The sequence below is a fragment of the Perca fluviatilis genome, chromosome 14 (genome assembly GCF_010015445.1).
Source record: "Perca fluviatilis chromosome 14, GENO_Pfluv_1.0, whole genome shotgun sequence".
Taxonomy (NCBI): Eukaryota; Metazoa; Chordata; class Actinopteri; order Perciformes; family Percidae; genus Perca; species Perca fluviatilis.
In genome coordinates, this window is record NC_053125.1 from 21824040 (window position 1) to 21846166 (window position 22127).

A 22127-nucleotide genomic window follows, 5' to 3' on the forward strand; every position below is an offset into this window, starting at 1 on the left:
CTCTACCAGTTTCTGTGTGGTTCAACCGTGATGATCATTCTCATTGCACACACTATCACCTGTACTCAATTATATGAACATGCTCAACATCTACCTGCCACATCTGGAGGTTGTCTGGCTTGCATGGTTATCAGATGTAAATGCAGTCCATACAAGACCATTATCTTACAGGAATACGTTTCTTATACATATATATTTTCTTTTTATATCTGTCAGATTCATTATCCAGATATGGACCATTAGTTAGTACAAGTGTAAATATGGCCAAAAGCACTAACACTTGAAGAACTCAAATGCAACAGTGAAAAATGTACTTAAATTTACTCAATTTCACTTATTTGTCTTCAAGAGATGACCTCAAAAACACTAAAGGTTTATCTGGGCCGCCAAAGCCAGATGGGTCCAAATCTGAATGAAGTGTCACGGACACTTGTTAGGATCGAATACCATCCTTCATACAACTCTCTTACCAGCAACAACGACATATGTCTCCTGAAGCTTTCGGCGCCTGTGACTTTTACAGACTACATTCAACCGGTCTGCTTGGCCTCAGCAAACAGCACTTTCAACACTGGGCTTGGAAGCTGGGTCACTGGCTTTGGTACTACTCACACTGGTAAGCTCACAGACTGCTCACTTTTATCAAATGATGATGCATATAGATGTGTATTGTCTTTTTTTGCACACCAATATGAATCTTAATTTTGAAATCATGGTTTCATCATCCATTGTTTAGATTTATCTTCCGACATCCTGCAGGAGGTGAATGTACCAAAAGTGGGAAACAATGAGTGCAGGTGCACCTATGGTGACCTCACAAAGAACATGATCTGTGCTGGGGTCATAGCTGGATGGAAAGAATGCATGTCATGTAACCACCACTTTTTTGTGTACTAGTTAAGTAATGCCTTGTTGATTAAGTTTACAGGGGAGGTGGGATAGCAGGATAGCATCCCGGGAATATCTACTTGATCTTGCAATTTTAGTTACAAGGCAGATTTCATATCAAGTGAATTATAATATATACAGTGCCTTGCGAAAGTATTCGGCCCCCTTGAACGTTTCGACCTTTTGCCACATTTCAGGCCTCAAATATAAAGATATAAAACTGTAATTTTTTGTGAAGAATCAACAACAAGTGGGTCCCAATTATGAAGTGGAACGAAATTCATTGGCTATTTCAAACTTTTTAACAAATAAAAACTGAAAAAGTGTTGCGTGCAAAATTATTCAGCCCCTTTACTTTCAGTGCAGCAAACTCTCCAGAAGTTCAGTGAGGATCTCTGAATGATCCAATGTTGACCTAAATGACTAATGATGATAAATAGAATCCAGCTGTGTGTAATCAAGTCTCCGTATAAATGCACCTGCTCTGTGATAGTCTCAGAGGTCCGTTTAAAGCGCAGAGAGCATCATGAAGAACAAGGAACACACCAGGCAGGTCCGAGATACTGTTGTGGAGAAGTTTAAAGCGGATTTGGATACAAAAAGATTTCCCAAGCTTTAAACATCCCAAGGAGCACTGTGCAAGCGATAATATTGAAATGGAAGGAGTATCAGACCACTACAAATCTACGAAGACCCGGCCGGCCCCTCTAAACTTTCAGCTCATACAATGAGAAGACTGATCAGAGATGCAGCCAAGAGGCCCATTATCACTCTGGATGAACTGCAGAGATCTACAGCTGAGGTGGGAGACTCTGTCCATAGGACAACAATCAGTCGTATACTGCACAAATCTGGCCTTTATGGAAGAGTGGCAAGAAGAAAGCCATTTCTTAAAGATATCCATAAAGAGGTCGTTTAAAGTTTGCCAAAAGCCACCTGGGAGACACACCAAACATGTGGAAGAAGGTGCTGTGGTCAGATGAAACCAAAATCGAACTTTTTGGCAACAATGCAAAACGTTATGTTTGGCGTAAAAGCAACACAGCTCATCACCCTGAACACACCATCCCCACTGTCAAACATGGTGGTGGCAGCATCATGGTTTGGGCCTGCTTTTCTTCAGCAGGGACAGGGAAGATGGTTAAAATTGATGGGAAGATGGATGGAGCCAAATACAGGACCATTCTGGAAGAAAACCTGATGGAGTCTGCAAAAGACCTGAGACTGGGACGGAGATTTGTCTTCCAACAAGACAATGATCCAAAACATAAAGCAAAATCTACAATGGAATGGTTCACAAATAAACATATCTAGGTGTTAGAATGGCCAAGTCAAAGTCCAGACCTGAATCCACTCGAGAATCTGTGGAAAGAACTGAAAACTGCTGTTCACCAAACGCTCTCCATCCAACCTCACTGAGCTCGAGCTGTTTTGCAAGGAAGGAATGGGCAAAATTGTCTCTCTCGATGTACAAAACTGATACAGACATACCCCAAGCCACTTTACAGCTGTAATGCAGCAGCAAAGGTGGCGCTACAAATTATTAACTTAAGGGGGCTGAATAATTTTGCCCGCCCAATATTTCAGTTTTTTATTTGTTTAAAAGGTTTGAAATATCCAATAAATTTCGTTCCACTTCATGATTGTGTCCCACTTGTTGTTGATTCTTCACAAAAAATTACAGTTTTATATCTTTATGTTTGAGGCCTGAAATGCTGCAAAAGGTCGAAAAGTTCAAGGGGGCCGAATACTTTCGCAAGGCACTGTATAAAGTATCCAGTGGATCTAGAAAAAAAAAAATCTTAATTCGCATCCCAGGAACCTGCAAAATTACATAAATGCGCTGCAGATCATGTTATCATTGTCAGTGTTTACTAATCTGTATTTGTCTAACTGAAACCATTATAAATGTTGGCATCTGATTTGATTTAGTTTTAGCCATTTGACAAAAATGTTATTAGTTTTGCTTGCCATGCTGGTCTGCCATATTCATCGTAGCCTGCCTGCCAGACCGGCGATCGACTCGCCTATCAGCAATCTCAAGTATCCACGATTGGACGATATAAAATAGAAGCGATCGCCCAATCCTAATAGTGTTTTACAAATTGGTGACATACAATGCGCATGCAGGTCGTTGAATAAGACTGCATTAAAACAGCAATGCAAGTGGTTGCTTCCGAGACAGGTCCTCCCATAAATTTCTTATGCCAAAAACTCTGAATTTCTTTCCACAGGGAGACTTAGGAGGACCACTGGTGACCAAACAGGGTTTAATGTGGATCCAGAGTGGAATTGTGAGTTTTGGTGAAGGTTGTGGCACACCTAAGACTCCTGGAGTTTACACCCGTGTGTCCCAGTGTCCGGAATGGATCAGCAGCATTATCGCTGGCAGCAACGAACGCGGCTTCATTGAGTACACCTCCTCAGGAGTTGACAGCGACTTTGATTTGATTGAAGACTCGCCGCTGCCACAACCACCACAGCAACCACAACCATCACAACAACCCCCACAACAACCCCTAATACCATTACAACAACCCCTACTACCACCACAGCAACCACAACCATCACAACAACCCTTACTACCATCACAACAACCCCGACCCCTACTACCACCACAATCCCTGCTAACAACACCAACAGTATCTGGATAAGCCAGAATAATCATAAAGAGGGTGGCAACAGTGTGTAATAGTGTAACAGTGGTGAAAGCATGATCCACTTCTCCCATTTCACTCACTTCACCTCGCTCTGTCTTCTAGTTATTTCGCTCCATGTGTTGGCTGGAGACGCATAACCTCAAAATGTAAAAACTATTTACAGTTTAAGGTTTCTGTGCCCAACTGTCCCATTCACTGTGTTTGATATGAAGCAAATATGAAAGTCAAACTATTAAAAATTTTATGTTGTGATTGTCAACAACAAAACAAACCATTTTTGATCCATTATATTACGATAAAATGTAATAATCACAAATTGGATTATTCAACTCATTTGTCTTTGACTTAACACCACACCGATACGCAGTGTCTCACTGCCGTCTCTGATGGAACCACCTGCTGTGGTCATGAATGTGGCCTGTTGCACCTGTCACCCCAGTAAACAGTGATGTCACCATGTCCTGGGGTACACCTGTCCATCACTGCAGCAAAGTAAGAAGTGTGAAGCTACTGAAGGACGGCTAAAACACGTTTCTCAGGGAGGGTTTCTCAGTGTTGACTTACACTTGTTGAATTATCAAAAAGCTGCAGATGGTTGGATTGATGTAAAGTTTGTGTGGAAAAGTTTATTACTTTGTTGTATTGTTTTGTAAATAAATGTTTTTCAGCCATGTTTTATAATAAAAATAAATATATTATAAAAATATGTATTATTTCAACCTTCGGGGTCAGCAAAAAAGCTGTAAACATTAAAATTATCTATTTGCACATTCAGCAGACATTGAGCCACATTAACGTTCATTTGAAGTGTTTGTGTCAAATACTTTTTGAGTAGAGTTTTTCTACACTGTGGTATTGCTACTTTTACTTAAGTAAAACATCTCAGTACTCCTCCCACCACTGGATAACTTGACATAGCCATTAAAGTGTATATGTATGAAGTAGAGATAGACCGATTATGGGCCCGTTTTTTGGCAGTTTGAAGATTATCTGTGGACGTTTTATTTGCCTGATAACTCATAAAAGTTAATTAATTAAAAACTACACTACTTTAGCTCCGCTACAGCTCTGAATAACAGTGCTGCTGTTCTTATCGAGTCCGCTCCCCCTAACTTCAGTTTTATGAGTGAGAATAGAGTGAATAAGAAAGGAGATGGAGTCGCCATTTTGTTTAATGACTCATTCCAATGTACGCAAATATCTTATGGAAATTTTGCTTCTTTTGAATATGTGGCTCTTCAGCTAAGGTCCTCCCCTCGAGATATATTTCTAAATATCTACAGGCCACCTAAATACTGTGCAACCTTCTTCGATGACTTCGATGATACTGAACTGCTGTCTATAATCTGTATTAACTTTGACGGTGTAATTATTGCTGGCAATTTTAACACTCATGTTGACAACCCCCAGGATAGAGGGACCAATGAACTGTGTTGTGTTTTTGAGACCTATGGAGGTCTGCTTGCTGTCCCCAGAGTCAGAACTAAACAGGGGGAAACAACGTTTGGTTTTTATGTTCCACATATCTGGAAAAAACTCCCAGAAAACTGCAGGTCCGCCGCAACTCTCAGTTCTTTTAAATAAAGGCTGAAGACCTGTTTTGATGTTGCCTTTCTTTAAATAATTGTTCATTTCTTATACTGAAGTTGCATTGTTGAAACTGTATGACAATCTATTAAAGCATATAAAGAGAATTCAAAAGTAAGACCGGTGGGACCAGCCCGTTCTGGGAACGGCAAGGATTGTGGGTGGATTACATGTATAGAGCAACGGCTTATACATTGTCCCATAGTAGCAGCCTAAAATCTTGTATTTTATCTGCTTTTATATTTTTTATTGTTTTTAACTGCTCTTTAATGTTTAATATCTTATACTGCACTGTAACTTTAATTATATATAATATAACTTTTATTCTCGTATTTTGTCCGGGTTTTAATTTTTTTAATCGTTTTAACTGCTCCGTTTTATATAAAGCATTTTGAATTGCCCGGTTGCTGAAATGTGCTATACAAATAAAGCTGCCTTGCCTTTAAAAAGAACTTGTGGAATTTGACCTTTTACTCAATAGCATTGTAAATGCAGTCTTCTTTAGTTCTATGATAATAGCTTAATGTAAAAGGTATGACACTGTGGGTGGAACTCAGTATAAGGTTTGGGGTATTTATTGGAGAAGACAAAGTGAAGGAGGCACAATTACAATGGCTCTCTACCAGTTTCTCTGGGGTTCAACCATGATGATCATTCTCTTATCCAGAGGTAAAGAGTTTCTTTTAACAATATTTCAAAATAAATCGTATTACTTTGCTCATTTTAAGGGTGGACACGACTATCATGCTACTTTACTAAAGTTGATGTGAGGGCACTTTGATTGGTCTTTAAAAACTACTCCTAAGTAAGTTTTTTTTTTTATATCTATGAAAGGACCCATGTGCTATCCTGCCTGTAACCACTTCAATATATTATCTACTTATGACCGCAAAATGACAAATTGTATAATGTAATCAAGGAAAAGCTCAAGTTAGGGCTACTCGATTAGGGCTACTGGTCACTATTGAAATCATTGACATTGATTATTTAACACAATTACTCATTTACCTTTTTGAAACAGGTTGCATTTATTGAAAAAACATTATTTCTAAGTGAGAACCAAGTTAAAGTAATAGTTTACTTGCAAAACGTAATGTGCAAAATAAACGTTTCTCTTGATTACTCTGTAAGCCAGAAAAGTAATCCTGATTAAAATTTGGATTAATTGCACAGCCCTAGCTCAAGTAGATGTAAAAGCTAATCGATCACAGTCACTAAAAGTGTCGGCAGAGTGCTTGTAATCAGTTGCTTTCCACACTGCTTAAGTTGCAATACCATTTTTTGCCCTATATTGACTGGATCCCGTCTTTCTAATTTCTCTTTTTCAAACAAAGATGAGTTAACATGGACAGTGATAATATTGGTACATTTATTTAAAGGTATTCTTTAGAAGTGTTTTATCTGCAAATGGAGCATCCGAGGGCAGAACCGAATAATGCTCAGATTTTTCCATCAACGTTTCACAGAGAGAAAAGTATGTAAAGTTACATTAACAGCAATATCTTTTGGGATATTGTAGTAATATTCAGAAATTACTCCCTGGCCTAAAATGCATGGCAGTGTTAGGAACTGAAAACTTAAAATGTGGTGTCCCCCTGCCCTGAAAGCAGACTGGGAGTCCAACAAGTTCCTAACAATTTAGGCAGACTCACCCCAAAAGAATGGCAGATAACCATTAAACTAGTTTATTAAGCACTTTTTTTTTGCAAGTGTATTTAGATTTGCATGTTTTTCTCCTTCTGTGCTTAGTGTTCTAAGGGCCTTTCCTGAGAACAAGTTATGAGCAGTGAGTTTTTTGACAAGGCATGTCGAGTAAAGCATCATGCAAATCTAATCCAAAGTAGATCTGAGTATGGGTTTGGCAAAAGCGCAGATTTTGTTACATGATGAGGCAGTCGCCAGTTGAAAAATGTGGAACCTAGACTTTAACATGAACTGGTAGGACAGTTAAAAAAAGATTATATATTTTTACAAACTGGATCCTCAGGTTTTTCCAAAACATTTTTAAAGTGGATATTTCTTCTACAATTAAGTAGACCACAGTTCCAAATGTGCTCACAAATGCATCTGCTTTTGTGCATCATCTGCTTCACCCTAAGGAGTTTTGCTTGACATAGTTCTGTCTGTGCTCTAAATTTCAGGATGTCATTCCCAGCAGCCAGGTAAGCATCATTAAAGGTAAAATTTTCCTTTCCTTCCGTCAGCTATGTTGAGGACTTGTTGCATTTACTTCATGTTTAACTCTCTCTCCTCTTCTGTCTGTCAGTATGTGGACAGGCTGTACTCAACACCAGAATTGTGGGAGGTGAAGATGCGCCTCCAGGAAGTTGGCCCTGGCAGGCCAGTTTGCAGAATGATGGTAGTCACTTCTGTGGAGGATCCCTAATCAACAATCAATGGGTGCTGACAGCTGCTCACTGCGCGCCAGAGTAAGGGATCACTGTTGCCAGGTTTTAGTTTATAAACTTTATGCTTAGCTATCGTTAGCTTTTGTTAATAAAGACAAGCAATACACAAAATGTGTCTTCAAACATGATAAAACATTACTTCCCTCATACGTTGTTGACATTATCTCATACATTTCTATCAGGGACAGCACGCTGTAATCAACAATATTGTAAACATACATACTATACACACATACAAAGACACGAATGATGCAATTACGCGAAAGCCTTATTAGCGTTAAGATTCTCCTGCTCAAACTCCACTCAAAAAACAAGCATTTTTTAAAGTATCTACACCAGTGCTTCTCCTACGGGTGTGAATCTTTACTGGCCTTAAGATTCAATTTGATTACGATTATCATGACAATGATTCAATATCCCAATGCGCCACCTCCTCAGATTTTTTATATACTGCTCCATCCACGTGGTTTTCATCAACACATTCCGGCAGTCAGATAAATAAGAACTCCCCCCCCCCCCCGAGTAACATGAATACACAGACACAAACTCAGAAGAACTTGTCAGAATTATTATCCAGAAAATGTATCCAGACATGGACCGTGTGTTGATTCAAGTGTAAATAAGGCCAAAAGAACTAACACCTGTAAAACTCAACTGTAATAGTGAAAAACGTACTAAAATGTTCTCCATTTACTTCTTTGTCTTCAAGTATTAACCTTGGAACTGTAGTGTATTTGGGCCTCCAAAGCCTGCCGGGTCTAAACTTGAATGCAGTGTCACGGAATGTGAGTGTGATCACGCCCCATCCTTCATACGGCTTACCGACCAACGTCAACCGCTACGACAACGACCTGTGTCTCCTGAAGCTGTCGGCGCCTGTGAGTTTCACGGACTACATACAACCGATCTGCTTGGCCGCAGAAAACAGCACTTTCAATGCCGGGGTTGGAAGCTGGATCACTGGTTTTGGTATTACTGATAATGGTAAACTCAGACTGTTCCCTTTTATCACACAATGATGCATACAGATGTGTATTGTCCTTTTTGCACACCAATTTTAAATATGATTTTTTGAAATATCTGGATTTAGGTACACTTGCCAACATCCTGCAGGAGGTGATGGTACCGATAGTGGGAAACAAACAGTGCAACTGCACCTATGGTGGTATTACAGGGAACATGATGTGTGCTGGGGTCCCAGCTGGAGGGAAGGATTCATGCCAGGTAAGCACCCCTTTGTGTGCAGCCTATTTGTTATGTAATGCCTTGTTGAGATGTATTTTACAGGGGAGAGCAGGATAGCATCTTGGGATCAAGTGGATTGGTTGCCAAAGACGCCTACAATAAACAAATCGTAATTCACATCCAAGAAGTTTTGTTGTTTTTGATGTAGGCTAACCGTTTTCCATTGCTTCCAATTTTTGTGCTTAGCTAGGGTAAACGCGTCATACAGCTATCAATGGTGTGAACACACAGAGATGAGGCCAATATACATTTTATCATAACTCGATGAGCCTTTCACTTTATTGAAATATTAAAATAATGTTTTATATATTATTTCCCAAGAACGTCAGACTAACAGTTACCAAACAGCATTACGGGAATTACACTTCAGCAGGGTGAATGGTTTCGAGACAGGTCCTCTCCTAAAAGATACCTAATGCTATCCTAATAACAATCATTCATTTCTGTCCAAAGGGAGACTCAGGGGGGCCAATGGTGATCAAACAGGGGTCTCTGTGGATCCAGAGTGGAGTTGTGAGTTTTGGTCATGGCTGTGGCTTACCCAATATTCCTGGAGTTTACACCCGTGTGTCCAAGTACCAGGAATGGATCAGCAGCGTTATCGCTGGCAGCAACAAACCCGGCTTCGTTGAGTACACCTCTGCAGGAGTTGACAGCGACCAGTTCTTTCAATGTCCAACACCCCCACCACCCACCACACCTGATGGTGGTAGTGTGTTTGACAGTGGTGAAAGCATGATCCACTTCTTCCGCTTCCCCTCGCTCTGCCTTCTAGTTATTTCGCTGTATGTGCTGGGCGGAGTATAACATGGAAATGTCAAACTACAGTTTAGGGTTTCCGTACCCAAATGTCTTACTCACTGTGTTTGATATGAGCTTTCTTCTTTCAGTGTAGAAAATATGAAAGTAGAAATACAGAACTAAAACGTTTTATGAATTAAATTGCAATAAAATGTTGTAATAATCACAGAATAATCACAGGGGAATTACTGGAATTGTTGGGTCTTTGTAAATTATAGAGTGTGGTCTAGAGCTACTTTATCTGTAAAGTGTCTTGAGATAACTCGTTATGATTTGATACTATAAATAAAATTGAATTAGATGGGATTCTCCGAGTCATTTGTCTATTAAATTAAAGAGTAACTAAAAGTGCTCATATTATGCTTTTTGCCTTTTTTCCCTATCCCTTATTGTGTTATATATCTTTTTGTGCATGTTATAGGTTAACAAAGTGAAAAAGCCAAAAGTCCACCCCAAAGGGACTTACCATCTTCCAGAGAAAACACTGTTCACAAACTGCTCCAAACAGCTCTACTGTAGTCCAGCCTTTACTTCAGGGACGAACGTGGGTCACTTTGTAACACACATTATAATGCTCGCCTAGCTGCTAGCGTGGCACGCCCCCATACTCCGCTTCGGTTTCACTCACCACTGAGTCGGACTTAATGTCCCGCCCACAATACTATCTGACTATGAAGCAGTTAGTCTCTTTAATTAATTAAACCAATATCTATGAATTTGTCTTCAAGTTGCTAAAGGAAAGCAAAAATGAGCCCGGCTTATTCTGTTGCTGCACCAACTACGATTGTGGCTCTTTCTTGCTTGATCTTCTTATAGTGCAGACACTTTGCTGCTTGGTCCTGCCTATGACAACCACAAACTCCTTCAGAAGATTTCAGTTCCGGGCCCCTGGTTAGCTCACCTTGTAGAGCAGGTGCCCATGTACAGAGGTTTAGTCCTCGACGCAGAGGCCGCGGGTTCAACTCCCTTTGCTGCAGGCCGTTCCCCTTCTCTCTCCCCTTTCAAGTCTAAGCTGTCCTATCCAAATAAAGGCCTAAAAATCCCCCAAAAAGTATCTTTAAAAAAAGAAAAGAATTCACTGGTTAGAAGTAAACGTGGAAGTCAACGGACCATGTGGGAATGACACCACTTTACCATGGACCCAAAACAATGGACAAAAGCATGCTAACACACGGCTAATTAGCACCAACAAGACTACAAAGTAACAGGAGGGCTGTGGAACAGGTAATAAATCAACAAGTGGCAGTCCTCCCTGGAACTCTTTTGGTGCAAAGCCTAAGAGTAAATCATTTTCCTGGGAAATGGGAGGAAGACTAATGGACAGGGCACAGCGCCCTAAGATTTGTTATATGACAGGCTGGCCTGCATTATCATCCATGCAAAGCGCGTCTTCAACCCTTGTACTTAGTAGGACACAGCCGTGGACAGCTGCAAAAGGGAGAATTAGCAACAAAATGCCTCCCCAACAACCGAGTGTGCAACTGGATAACAGATTTGCTCCACTTCTGCAGGACCCTGGACCTCCATCTGATGACATGGATTGCTTCTCATTGTCACACAGCAGGGTAAGGACAGAGCAATTCAAAACTGGGATTCAAACTCTGATGGGTGACTCTGCTGTAAAAGATGTAAAAAGCAGTAAAAATGCCAAAATACTCGGTTTTCCCAAACACATGGTGTCTGACTTGGCCCAAAGAATCCCGGATATCGTGGCAGCACACCCAACTGTGAAGAAAATGATACTGCATATAGGGTCACATGATGTTGTAAAGCAACAGTCTGAATTGCTGAAACTGGACTTTATGGATCTGCTCTCTAAACGCGGAGGTGTTTATCAGTGGCCCTCTACCGCCAGTCAGAAGAGGAGTGGAGAGATTCAGCAGACTGTTGGCACTGAACACATGGCTTTCAACTGCATGTACCGACCATTCTCTGCAGATCATTTTAACTTTTTTTCTGGGACCGGAGACATCTTTTTAAAGCAGATGGACTTTTCCTTAACAAGCCAGGAGTAAAGCTGTTCACCTCTAACCTACTTTACTTTCTGTGCCACACATCTGCTCCCTTGGCCAAGGACACGAGACAAGACAAATCTGAAAAGGAGAAGACATAAAGCGCGGCAGTGATCCACCACAGGCCCCATCTGAGCAAAGATTTGACCATGGGAAACCACAGAGCATAGACGAGAAATCTCAACACGCCTCTTTACCCGTCCAACACCCCTCAAACCTCCTCACCAACCCACGACGCCTTTGAGGATCCGTATACCTAGGCCTGTCACGATAACAAATTTTGCTGGACGATAAATTGTCCCAGAAATTATTGCGATAAACGATAATATTGTCGTTGTGAGACCAATTTGCATCTAATGATAATGGCATAATAATGCAGGTACACTTTTTCAAAGATCAATACACTTTTATTTCTAAAGAATATTTAACACTGGAACTGGAAGACATTTTAAATATCCACAATATGTCTTTGATCTCCTTTAGTATGTCGTCTTTCACGCTGATGTACAGTTGTGGAATTGCCGTTTGTGACACACATGTTCTCCCAGGCAATTCATAGCCTACTGGCTGTCAAAAGTTTGCTGCATTCCTCGAGTGTTTGTACGATAGACTACAGACTCTGTAGCCTACTATATTTTACAATTATTTAACACAAAATATTAAATTTAAATAATATATATTTAATAAATTTAATCTATCTATATGGCTATCTGCCACACGAGTAAATGTTTGTACCAAAATAGTTCTGTTTTTCAGTCTTCATTTTGGCGAAGGTGCGGCTTCTGCTCCTCTGCAGGTCGGAGCTGCGTGGGGGCGGGCCGACACACACACACACACAGACACACACACACACACCTCTGACATACTTTCCACACTCCATGTCCGCGGACAGCTGTAGGCTTGTACCGTTAATGTTCTGTGCATTGTCGGACACATGCAGCCACTTTCCTGAAACCGCTTGTATGTCCGAGCCTGTCCCCCCCCCCCACCCGCCTCCACCTACAGGTTGTCAGCTGTGTGGTTTGAAATGAAAGGGAGAAAACGGGACGCCGAGTAACACGGTTGATATCGCTCATATACTTTTTAGTTTTTTGACGGCGCCTTAACTGCAAAGTGCTGTAGGGAACCCTGCCCCAACTCTCAACTAGCGTTTTCTGTCTCTCTCTCCGCCAGGAGTCCCGCCCCCACAAAGACCATGCGACTGACAAGAGGGTTCACTCCTCGTTACCCTAAGGAACTGAGAGTGGTCCTCCAGTCTCCTTTGGTAGAGAGAGACGAGAAAAACAATTTATCATGCGATTAATTGATTTATTGACTATCGTGACAGGCCTAGTATACCCAGTCCATGCCATCGCTTTCTCCACTTACCCTTTTCCCTCTTTCCCCCTGCCCCATGTTGGAGTTCACTGACCAGCTGAAGGAGCTGGTATACGCTGGAACCAAATTTACCCCCCTTCCTTCTCCCATCATTCGCCCCCGGCATCAAACTGCCCCAGTTGTGACTCAATCACCAAAAGTAAAACTCGAGGCACTGATAAGGATGTTTGTGTACAAAATGCAGCAAGCTTTAACTGATATGTGCCGGGTCCAGGCTGCACGCCTAGTGGCAATCATGACTCTTTCCAGGACAAGCCCGGGCCCTGCGTCTTCAATTCTTCCTCAATTTATGTTGTGATAGGCAACAGAAAAGAATGGTGAATCCGCAAAGTAAGAAGAAGCACTTAACTGCAAACTTAGCAAATTTAGCATCCATTCCTCGTCAGACACAGCCAGTCCCAAATAATGAGAGAGATAATTATTTTAACACACTAACACTAGACTTACTAAATGTCAGGTTTTTGGCAGGAAAATAATTTTGAATCAATGATTTTATTATTAAGCACAATCTTGATTTTATGTTTTTAGCTGAAACCTGGTTAGACCAGAATAACAGTGCTGCTGTTCTTATCGAGTCAGCTCCCCCAGTTGTATGAGTGAGAATAGAGTGAATAAGAAAGGAGGTGGAGTCGCCATTTTGTTTAATGACTCATTCCAATGTACACAAATATCTTATGGAAATTTTGCTTCTTTTGAATATGTGGCTCTTCAGCTGAGGTCCTCCCCTCAAGCTATATTTCTAAATATCTACAGGCCACCTAAATACTGTGCAACCTTCTTCGATGACTTTACTGAACTGCGGTCTATAATCTGTATTAACTTTGACTGTGTAATTATTGCTGGTGATTTTAACACTCATGTTGACAACCCCCAGGATAGAGGGACCAATGAACTGTGTTGTCCACATATCTGGAACAAACTCCCAGAAAACTGCAGGTCCGCCGCAACTCTCAGTTCTTTTAAATCAAGGCTGAAGACCTGTTTTGATGTTGCCTTTCTTTAAATAATTGTTCATTTCTTATACTGAAGTTGCGTTGTTGAAACTGTATGACAATCTATATAAGCATATAAAGAGAATTAAAAAGTAAGGCCGGTGGGACCAGCCCGTTCTGGGAACGGCAAGGATTGTGGGTGGATTACATGTATAGAGCAACGGCTTATACGTTGTCCCATAGTAGCAGCCTAAAACCTCGTATTTTATCTGCTTTTATATTTTTTGTTTTTAACTGCTCTTTAATGTTTAATTTCTTATACTGCACTGTAACTTTTATTCTCGTATTTTATGGGTTTTACATTTTTTTAATCGTTTTTAACTGCTCTTTAATGTTTTATGTAAAGCACTTTGAATTGCCCTGTAGCTGAAATGTGCTATACAAATAAAGCTGCCTTGCCTTTAAAAAGAACTCATGTATGGAATTTCACCTTTTACTCAATAGCATTGTAAATGCATTCCTCTGTAGTTCTTAGTGCGCAGCTGTAAATGCAAGCTGCAGACAAACAGGCATCAGGACAAACATGTTTGACTTGATGGTGTTTCTTCTTGCAGAGCTTCTCTATTGATCAAGTAGATTACAGTTATGGAATGTGGGGAGGTTGATTAAATGGAAGAACAAATGATAATAGCTTAATGTAAAAGGTATGACACTGTGGGTGGCGCTCAGTATAAGGTTTGGGGTATTTATTGGAGAAGACAAAGTGAAGGAGGCACAGTTACAATGGCTCTCTACCAGTTTCTCTGGGGTTCAACCATGATGATCATTCTCTTATCCAGAGGTAAGAGTTTCTTTTAACAATATTTAAAAATAAATCGTATTACTTTGCTCATTTTAAGGGTGGACACGACTATCATGCTACTTTACTAAAGTTGATGTGAGGGCACTTTGATTGGTCTTTAAAGACTACTCCTAAGTAAGTTTTTTTTTTTTATATCTATGAAAGCACCCGTGTGGCGTCCTGCCTGTAAGCGCTTAAATATGAAAAGATTACACTAACCAGTCACTCTGCAGTTCAGCGATGTTCCTCGAAGTGATGAACACCTTTTCTATATCAAAACACCACTTTTTATGTAAATATGTAATAGTTTGCTGTATGAAAACCAAAATGAAAAAAAACTTGTGACTGGGTCACAATAGCAGGAATTGGATAGCTGTTTTTAAAAATGTTACCCTTTAAAATTTTTCAGATTTAATAATGTAATCAAGAAAAAGCTCAAGTTAGGGCTGCTCAATTATGTAAAAAAAATCATGATCACAATTATTTTGGTCACTACTGAAATCATTGAAATCGATTATTTAACACAATTACTCATTGACCTTTTGAAACAGGTTGCATAGGTTGGTAGAGCAGGCATACATATAAATAGAGGTTTATGCCTCGACGCAGAGGTCCAGAGTTCGAGTCCCACCGGTGACGATTTCCTGCATGTCCTCCCCCTCTCTCTCCCCTTTCTCACCTAGCACTCCTGTCCATTAAAAGGCGGAAAAGCCCCCAAACAATTTTTTTTCAAAGATGAGCTAACATGGACAGAGATAATATTGGTACATTTATTTATGGTATTCTTTAGAAGTGTTTTATCTACAAATGGAGCATCCGAGGGCAGAACCGAATAATGCTCAGATTTTTCCATCAATGTTTTACGGACAGCAAAGTATGTAAAGCTACATTAACAGCAATATGTTTTCGGGTATTGTAGTAATATTCAGAACTGACTCCCTGGCATAAAAATGCATGGCAGTGTAAGGAACTGAAAACTTAAAATGTGGTGTCCTCTACCCTGAAAGTTCTTAACAATTTAGGCAGACTCACCCCAAAAGAATGGCAGATAAGCAATTAACTAAAAACACATTTTTGTGTATTTAGATTTGCATGTTTTTCTCCTTCTTTGCTTAGTGTTCTAAGGGCCTTTCCTGAGAACGAGTTATGAGCAGTGAGTTTGTTTTGACAAGGCATGTCGAGTAAAGCATCATGCAAATCTAATCCAAAGTAGATCTGAGTATGGGTTTGGCAAAAGCGCAGATTTTGTTACATGATGAGGCAGTCGCCAGTTGAAAAATGTGGAACCTAGACTTTAACATGAACTGGTAGGACAGTTAAAAAATAGATTATATTTTCACAAACTGGATCCTCAGGTTTTTTCAAAACATTTTTAAAGTGGAGATTTCTTCTACAATTAAGTAGACCAAAGTTCCAAATGTGCTCACAAATGCATCTGCTTTTGTGCATCATCTGCTTCACCCTAAGGAGTTTTGCTTGACATAGTTCTGTCTGTGTTCTAAATTTCAGGATGTCATTCCCAGCAGCCAGGTAAGCATCATTAAAGGTTCAATTTTCCTTTCCTTCCGTCAGCTATGTTGAGGACTTGTTGCATTTACTTCATGTTTAACTCTCTCTCCTCTTCTGTCTGTCAGTATGTGGACAGGCTGTACTCAACACCAGAATTGTGGGAGGTGAAGATGCGCCTCCAGGAAGTTGGCCCTGGCAGGCCAGTTTGCAGAATGATGGTAGTCACTTCTGTGGAGGATCCCTAATCAACAATCAATGGGTGCTGACAGCTGCTCACTGCGTGCCAGAGTAAGGGATCACTGTTGCCAGTTTTTTTTAACTTTATGCTTAGCTACGGTTAGCTTTTGTTAATAAAGACAAGCAACACACAATATGTGTCTTCAAACATGATAAAACATTACTTCCCTCATACGTTGTTGACATTATCTCATACATTTCTATCAGGGACAGCACGCTGTAATCAATAATATTGTAAACATACATACTATATACACATACAAAGACACGAATGATGCAATTACGCGAAAGCCTTATTAGCGTTAAGATTTTCCTGCTTAGCATAACCCTGATAGATCCAAACTCCACTCAAAAAACAAGCATTTTTGAAAGTATCTACACCAGTGTGTCTCCTAACTGGGGATTTCCACTGAATGCAGAACGGCTGCAGAATGGCTCCGCTGCGTGTTGGCTCCGTGCTCCGCCGTCCGTCAATACCCACCAGGTCCGGATTTGTTGCGGCACGGCTGTGGCCATGACTGACAGCTAAAGTCACGAGGACCCACGAGATCTCGCGAATTCACGTAGAGTAGAACAACACAAAACCAATAGCAGTTAGTTTCCATCCAGAGGAGTAGAGTGTAAACAACTCGGTGCTGTGTTTTCAAGGTGTAGTGCAGGGAAATATGATCCGCCATGAGCACGGTGTATTTTATTTTGAAAATTAACCGGATGTTTTATTTTGTTTCTGTGCTCGACTTCCTGTCCCGCACTCTCTGCCGTGCGGAGCTCTAAATACACACTTTGACTTTAATGGAAACCTATTGACTCAGCCGCCGTTCCGGAGCGGATCCGCAGACGTTCCGCAACCGGTGGAAACTGGGGTTAAGGGTGTGAATCTTAACTGGCCTCACTATTCAATTTGATTATGATTATCCTTGTCAACGATTCAATATCACGATGCGCCACCTCCCCAATGTTTTATATATTGCTAGACGAGGTTTTCATCAACAAATTCCAGCAGTCAGATGTATAAGAACTCCCATTTTTATTGCATCTGCTCTTAAAAAGACACTTCCTAAATGTAGTGGAGTCTGAACACACAAGACAACAGACAAAAACAAAAAGCAGCAAACTGAAAATCAACAAGCAACATCATAGGCAATAATCGATTATTGTCTGTCACTGCATCAATGCAGAATCATCCAGGTCCGCATCGCAATGCATTGATGCAATGATTCATTTCAACACCCATAGCGTCTCCCCTGAGTGACATGAATACACAGACACAAACTCAGAAGAACTTGTCAGAATTATTATCCAGAAAATGTATCCAGACACCGTGTGTTGATTCAAGTGTAAATAAGGCCAAAAGAACTAACACCTGTAAAACTCAACTGTAACAGTGAAAAACGTACTAAAATGTTCTCCATTTACTTCTTTGTCTTCAAGTATTAACCTTGGAACTGTAGTGTATTTGGGCCTCCAAAGCCTGCCGGGTCTAAACTTGAATGTAGTGTCACGGAATGTGAGTATGGTCATACCCAATCCTTCATACGGCTTACCGACCAACGTCAACCGCTACGACAACGACCTGTGTCTCCTGAAGCTGTCGGCGCCTGTGAATTTCACGAACTACATACAACCGATCTGCTTGGCCGCAGAAAACAGCACTTTCAATGCCGGGGTTGAAAGCTGGATCACTGGTTTTGGTATTACTGATAATGGTAAACTCAGACTGTTCCCTTTTATCACACAATGATGCATACAGTTGTATATTGTCCTTTTTGCACACCAATTTTAAATATGATTTTTTGAAATATCTGGATTTAGGTACACTTGCCAACATCCTGCAGGAGGTGATGGTACCGATAGTGGGAAACAAACAGTGCAACTGCACCTATGGTGGTATTACAGGGAACATGATGTGTGCTGGGGTCCCAGCTGGAGGGAAGGATTCATGCCAGGTAAGCACTCCTTTGTGTGCAGCCTATTTGTTATGTAATGCCTTGTTGAGATGTATTTTACAGGGGAGAGCAGGATAGCATCCTGGGATCAAGTGGATTGGTTGCAAAAGACGCCTACAATAAACAAATCATAATTCACATCCAAGAAATGTTTTGTTGTTTTTGATGTAGGCTAACTGTTTTCCCTTGCTTCCAATCTTTGTGCTAAGCTAGGGTAAACATGTTATACAGCTATCAAAGGATTGAACACACAGAGATGACGCCGATATACATTTTATCATAACTCGATGAGCCTTTCACTTTACTGAAATATTAAAATAATGTTTTATATATTAATTCCCAAGAAAGTCAGACTAACAGTTACCAAACAGCATTACGGGAATTACACTTCAGCAGGGTGAATGGTTTCGAGACAGGTCCTCTCCTAAAAGATACCTAATGCTATCCTAATAACAATCATTCATTTCTGTCCAAAGGGAGACTCAGGGGGGCCAATGGTGATCAAACAGGGGTCTCTGTGGATCCAGAGTGGAGTTGTGAGTTTTGGTCAAGGCTGTGGCTTACCCAATATTCCTGGAGTTTACACCCGTGTGTCCAAGTACCAGGAATGGATCAGCAGAGTTATCGCTGGCAGCAACAAACCCGGCTTCGTTGAGTACACCTCTGCAGGAGTTGACAGCGACCAGTTCTTTCAATGTCCAACACCCCCACCACCCACCACACCTGATGGTGGTAGTGTGTTTGACAGTGGTGAAAGCATGATCCACTTCTTCCGCTTCCCCTCGCTCTGCCTTCTAGTTATTTCGCTGTATGTGCTGGGCGGAGTATAACATGGAAATGTCAAACTACAGTTTAGGGTTTTCTGTGCCCAAATGTCTTACTCACTGTGTTTGATATGAGCTTTCTTCTTTCAGTGTAGAAAATATGAAAGTGGAAATACAGAACTAAAACGTTTTATGAAATCAATTGCAATAAAATGTTGTAATAATCACAGAATAATCACAGGGGAATTACTGGAATTGTTGGGTCTTTGTAAATTATACAGTGTGGTCTAGAGCTAGGGCTGGGTATCGTTCAGAATCTTTCGATCCGGTGCCAATTTCGATACCTCAGTTTCGATACAGATTCCTAACGATACGTTTTTCGATACCATATGTTTTAAAATCCATTTCAACATCAACAAAAATACATTAAACACAAAGCTTTTATTTTCCACCTTAATTGTGAATCAAAACAGTTAGCAAAATTAAAGAAATCTGGTAAAACTGCTCACTCAGAGTCTCCGCACCTCTCCGTGTGCGCGCGTGTGTGTGTGTGTGTGTGTGTATATATATATACATATATATATACATACATATGTATATATACACACATATATATATATATATATACATACATATGTATATATACACACACATATATATATATATATATACATATATATACACACACACACACACACACACACACACACACACACACACACATACACACATACACACATACACACATACACATTGGGCCGGGGCTCAGCCCCGGCACATAAGCCTGCTAGTTCATCCGGATGTGCCTGCTTGCAGTCTAAATAGGTCACATAAAATTTGATGAAAGTGCAGCTTTTGAAAACATGATACAATGAATGAAAGATGTTTGAAATTGCATGCCTATTTTGTCTCAGCGGAGCTGAGATGAGAACAATCAGAACACGGCAACATCAGTGCCGTGTAATGTAAATGCTATATGCCCTAATACCTGCAAAGCATAGGCTCTTAACCTTGCAGTTTTGCACATATCATGTAAGACTTGATTTCTCCATTACTTTGCACAAAACTCTCCAGAAAGTGCCATTTAATTGTTTATTTTTCAAAGAGTAACTCCTTTTACATAACCCCTAGACATTTGACCAATGTTTTATATAAGAAATATTGATTAGTGTAGCGTATGTGATAACTCACATTTTGCCAAAACTTGTGTACTGCTCTTTCACTCACACTCACACTCACACACACACACACACACACGGCTGCTATCCCCAGCAGGCCACAGCGGATCAGTTTTGACAAACCTGCTCTCCGATGTGTTCTGGGTGGCTGATCGGAAAACTAACTAGCAAGCAGCCTGAAGCAACAGCCTTATTGTTATTCCGTGGCTGTTATGGTGTTAGTATTATCTTAGTCTCAGTGGTGTGAATTGTGTGCTTGTGGACTTTTCTCACTGAGAACGCAAACATGACAAAAAACAAATCTGAAGCAGGGGTGAGAAACCCCCTTCTGACAATAAAGTTGATTTCTCTCCCTGATGTAGAAGCACTTTGTTTCTGTGTCACTCCCTTTTGCCTCTTTCTTAGTGAGAAATATTACTCACTTTGATTATACTAAAACTGGTTATTTCTATCAGTCCAGAAGCTTAGAAGATAATCATTAAGAAAGTGCCCCTGTTATTGTGTCAAATGTCATTGATTTTGAGTGACCTTAGTAATGCTTTCTTACATAATAAGTCTTATTGTGTCACTTTTCTTATGTGTACTTTATATGACATTATTTGATTCCTCTCTGACTGACCAAAGAGAAAGATGATACTCAAAGAGAAAATGGGTCAAGGAAAGAATATGTACCTGTAATATATCTTTCATAATGTTACACAGAGCTTGTTGAAGGTTTTCTTTTCATCTGTGTAAAAAGCAGAGCCAGGAAAATAAAAGAAGAAAAACCCATGAAAGAAAGTCAGACAAGAAACTCTAATTAAGAGAGAAAACGCTGTGATTCTTAAGTGGCATGAATATAATTATTTATGCCATTATTACCAAGCCAGTGACATAATGCTTCGAATAAAAAAAAAAAAAAGAGCCGGTATTTGTTCAATCAAACAAGTGAAGAATCCGTCAGACACTGCGGGTATTAAGAGTTTTGTGCCTTTTCTGTACAGACATTTTTCTCAGACGTTCACTGTGCACATCTAATATTTTATTCTCTGTGGAGAATATGTATATATATATATTGTTCTATTTATATCCTTCAAAGCAGAATGTCAGAAACAATGGCATGTGAAAAATGAACCTTCAATGGAAAAAGTTCATAATAGAAAAGGAATTTTGTCTGATAGCCTGAGTACTGGGGTTTTAAAAAAAGAAAGAAAGAAAAAAAAAAAAAATAAGTATGAGGAGTGGCAGAAAATCATTCCAGCATGACGTGAATGCTGTCAGTTCAGACTCACGCACATTTACAGAAGTCTATTCTAGTGTTGTCAAATATTACAGAGCAGGGCACACAAAGGCTGAAATAGCATCAAACAACAGACCAACACCAGGGCTAAAACACCAGTAAATATCGGACTAAAGTAGGGCTACAATACAAGTAAATATTTCTAAAACTGGGCTACACTGGGCTAAAACACCAGTAAAAGAATGGACACCGAAAACATAAGTAAATAATAGAATAAAACAGGACTGTAACATTGGTGAATATTAAATCAAAGCAGGGCTAAAACACCTGTTAATATTGGACCAAACCAGAACTAAAACACATGTAAACATTGGCCTAAAACAGGGCTATACACTAGTCAATACCAGTGTTGGGAGTAACGGCGTTTAAGTATAACGGCGTTACTAACAGCGTTATTTTTTCAGTAACGGAGTAATCTAATTAATTACTTTTCCCATCGTGGCAACGCCGCTATCGTTACTGA

The 22127-nt window shown here is 40.2% G+C and overlaps 1 protein-coding gene and 1 pseudogene across 1 annotated transcript; both read left to right on the plus strand.

Moving 5' to 3' along the window:
- Positions 1-351: 351 nt before the first annotated feature.
- LOC120572533 lies at positions 352-3519 on the plus strand (annotated as a pseudogene).
- Positions 3520-5741: 2222 nt separating this feature from the next.
- On the plus strand, positions 5742-19563 carry LOC120572534 (transmembrane protease serine 9-like). The gene is made up of 14 exons (XM_039821865.1): positions 5742-5804; positions 7277-7297; positions 7402-7564; positions 8253-8527; positions 8634-8767; positions 9242-9589; positions 11101-11154; positions 11428-11507; positions 14615-14751; positions 16261-16281; positions 16386-16548; positions 17929-18203; positions 18310-18443; positions 18920-19563. The coding sequence occupies exons 1-14, from the start codon at positions 5747-5749 to the stop codon at positions 19271-19273; spliced, it is 2217 nt and encodes a 738-aa protein (XP_039677799.1). The 5' UTR covers positions 5742-5746; the 3' UTR covers positions 19274-19563.
- Positions 19564-22127: the final 2564 nt, after the last annotated feature.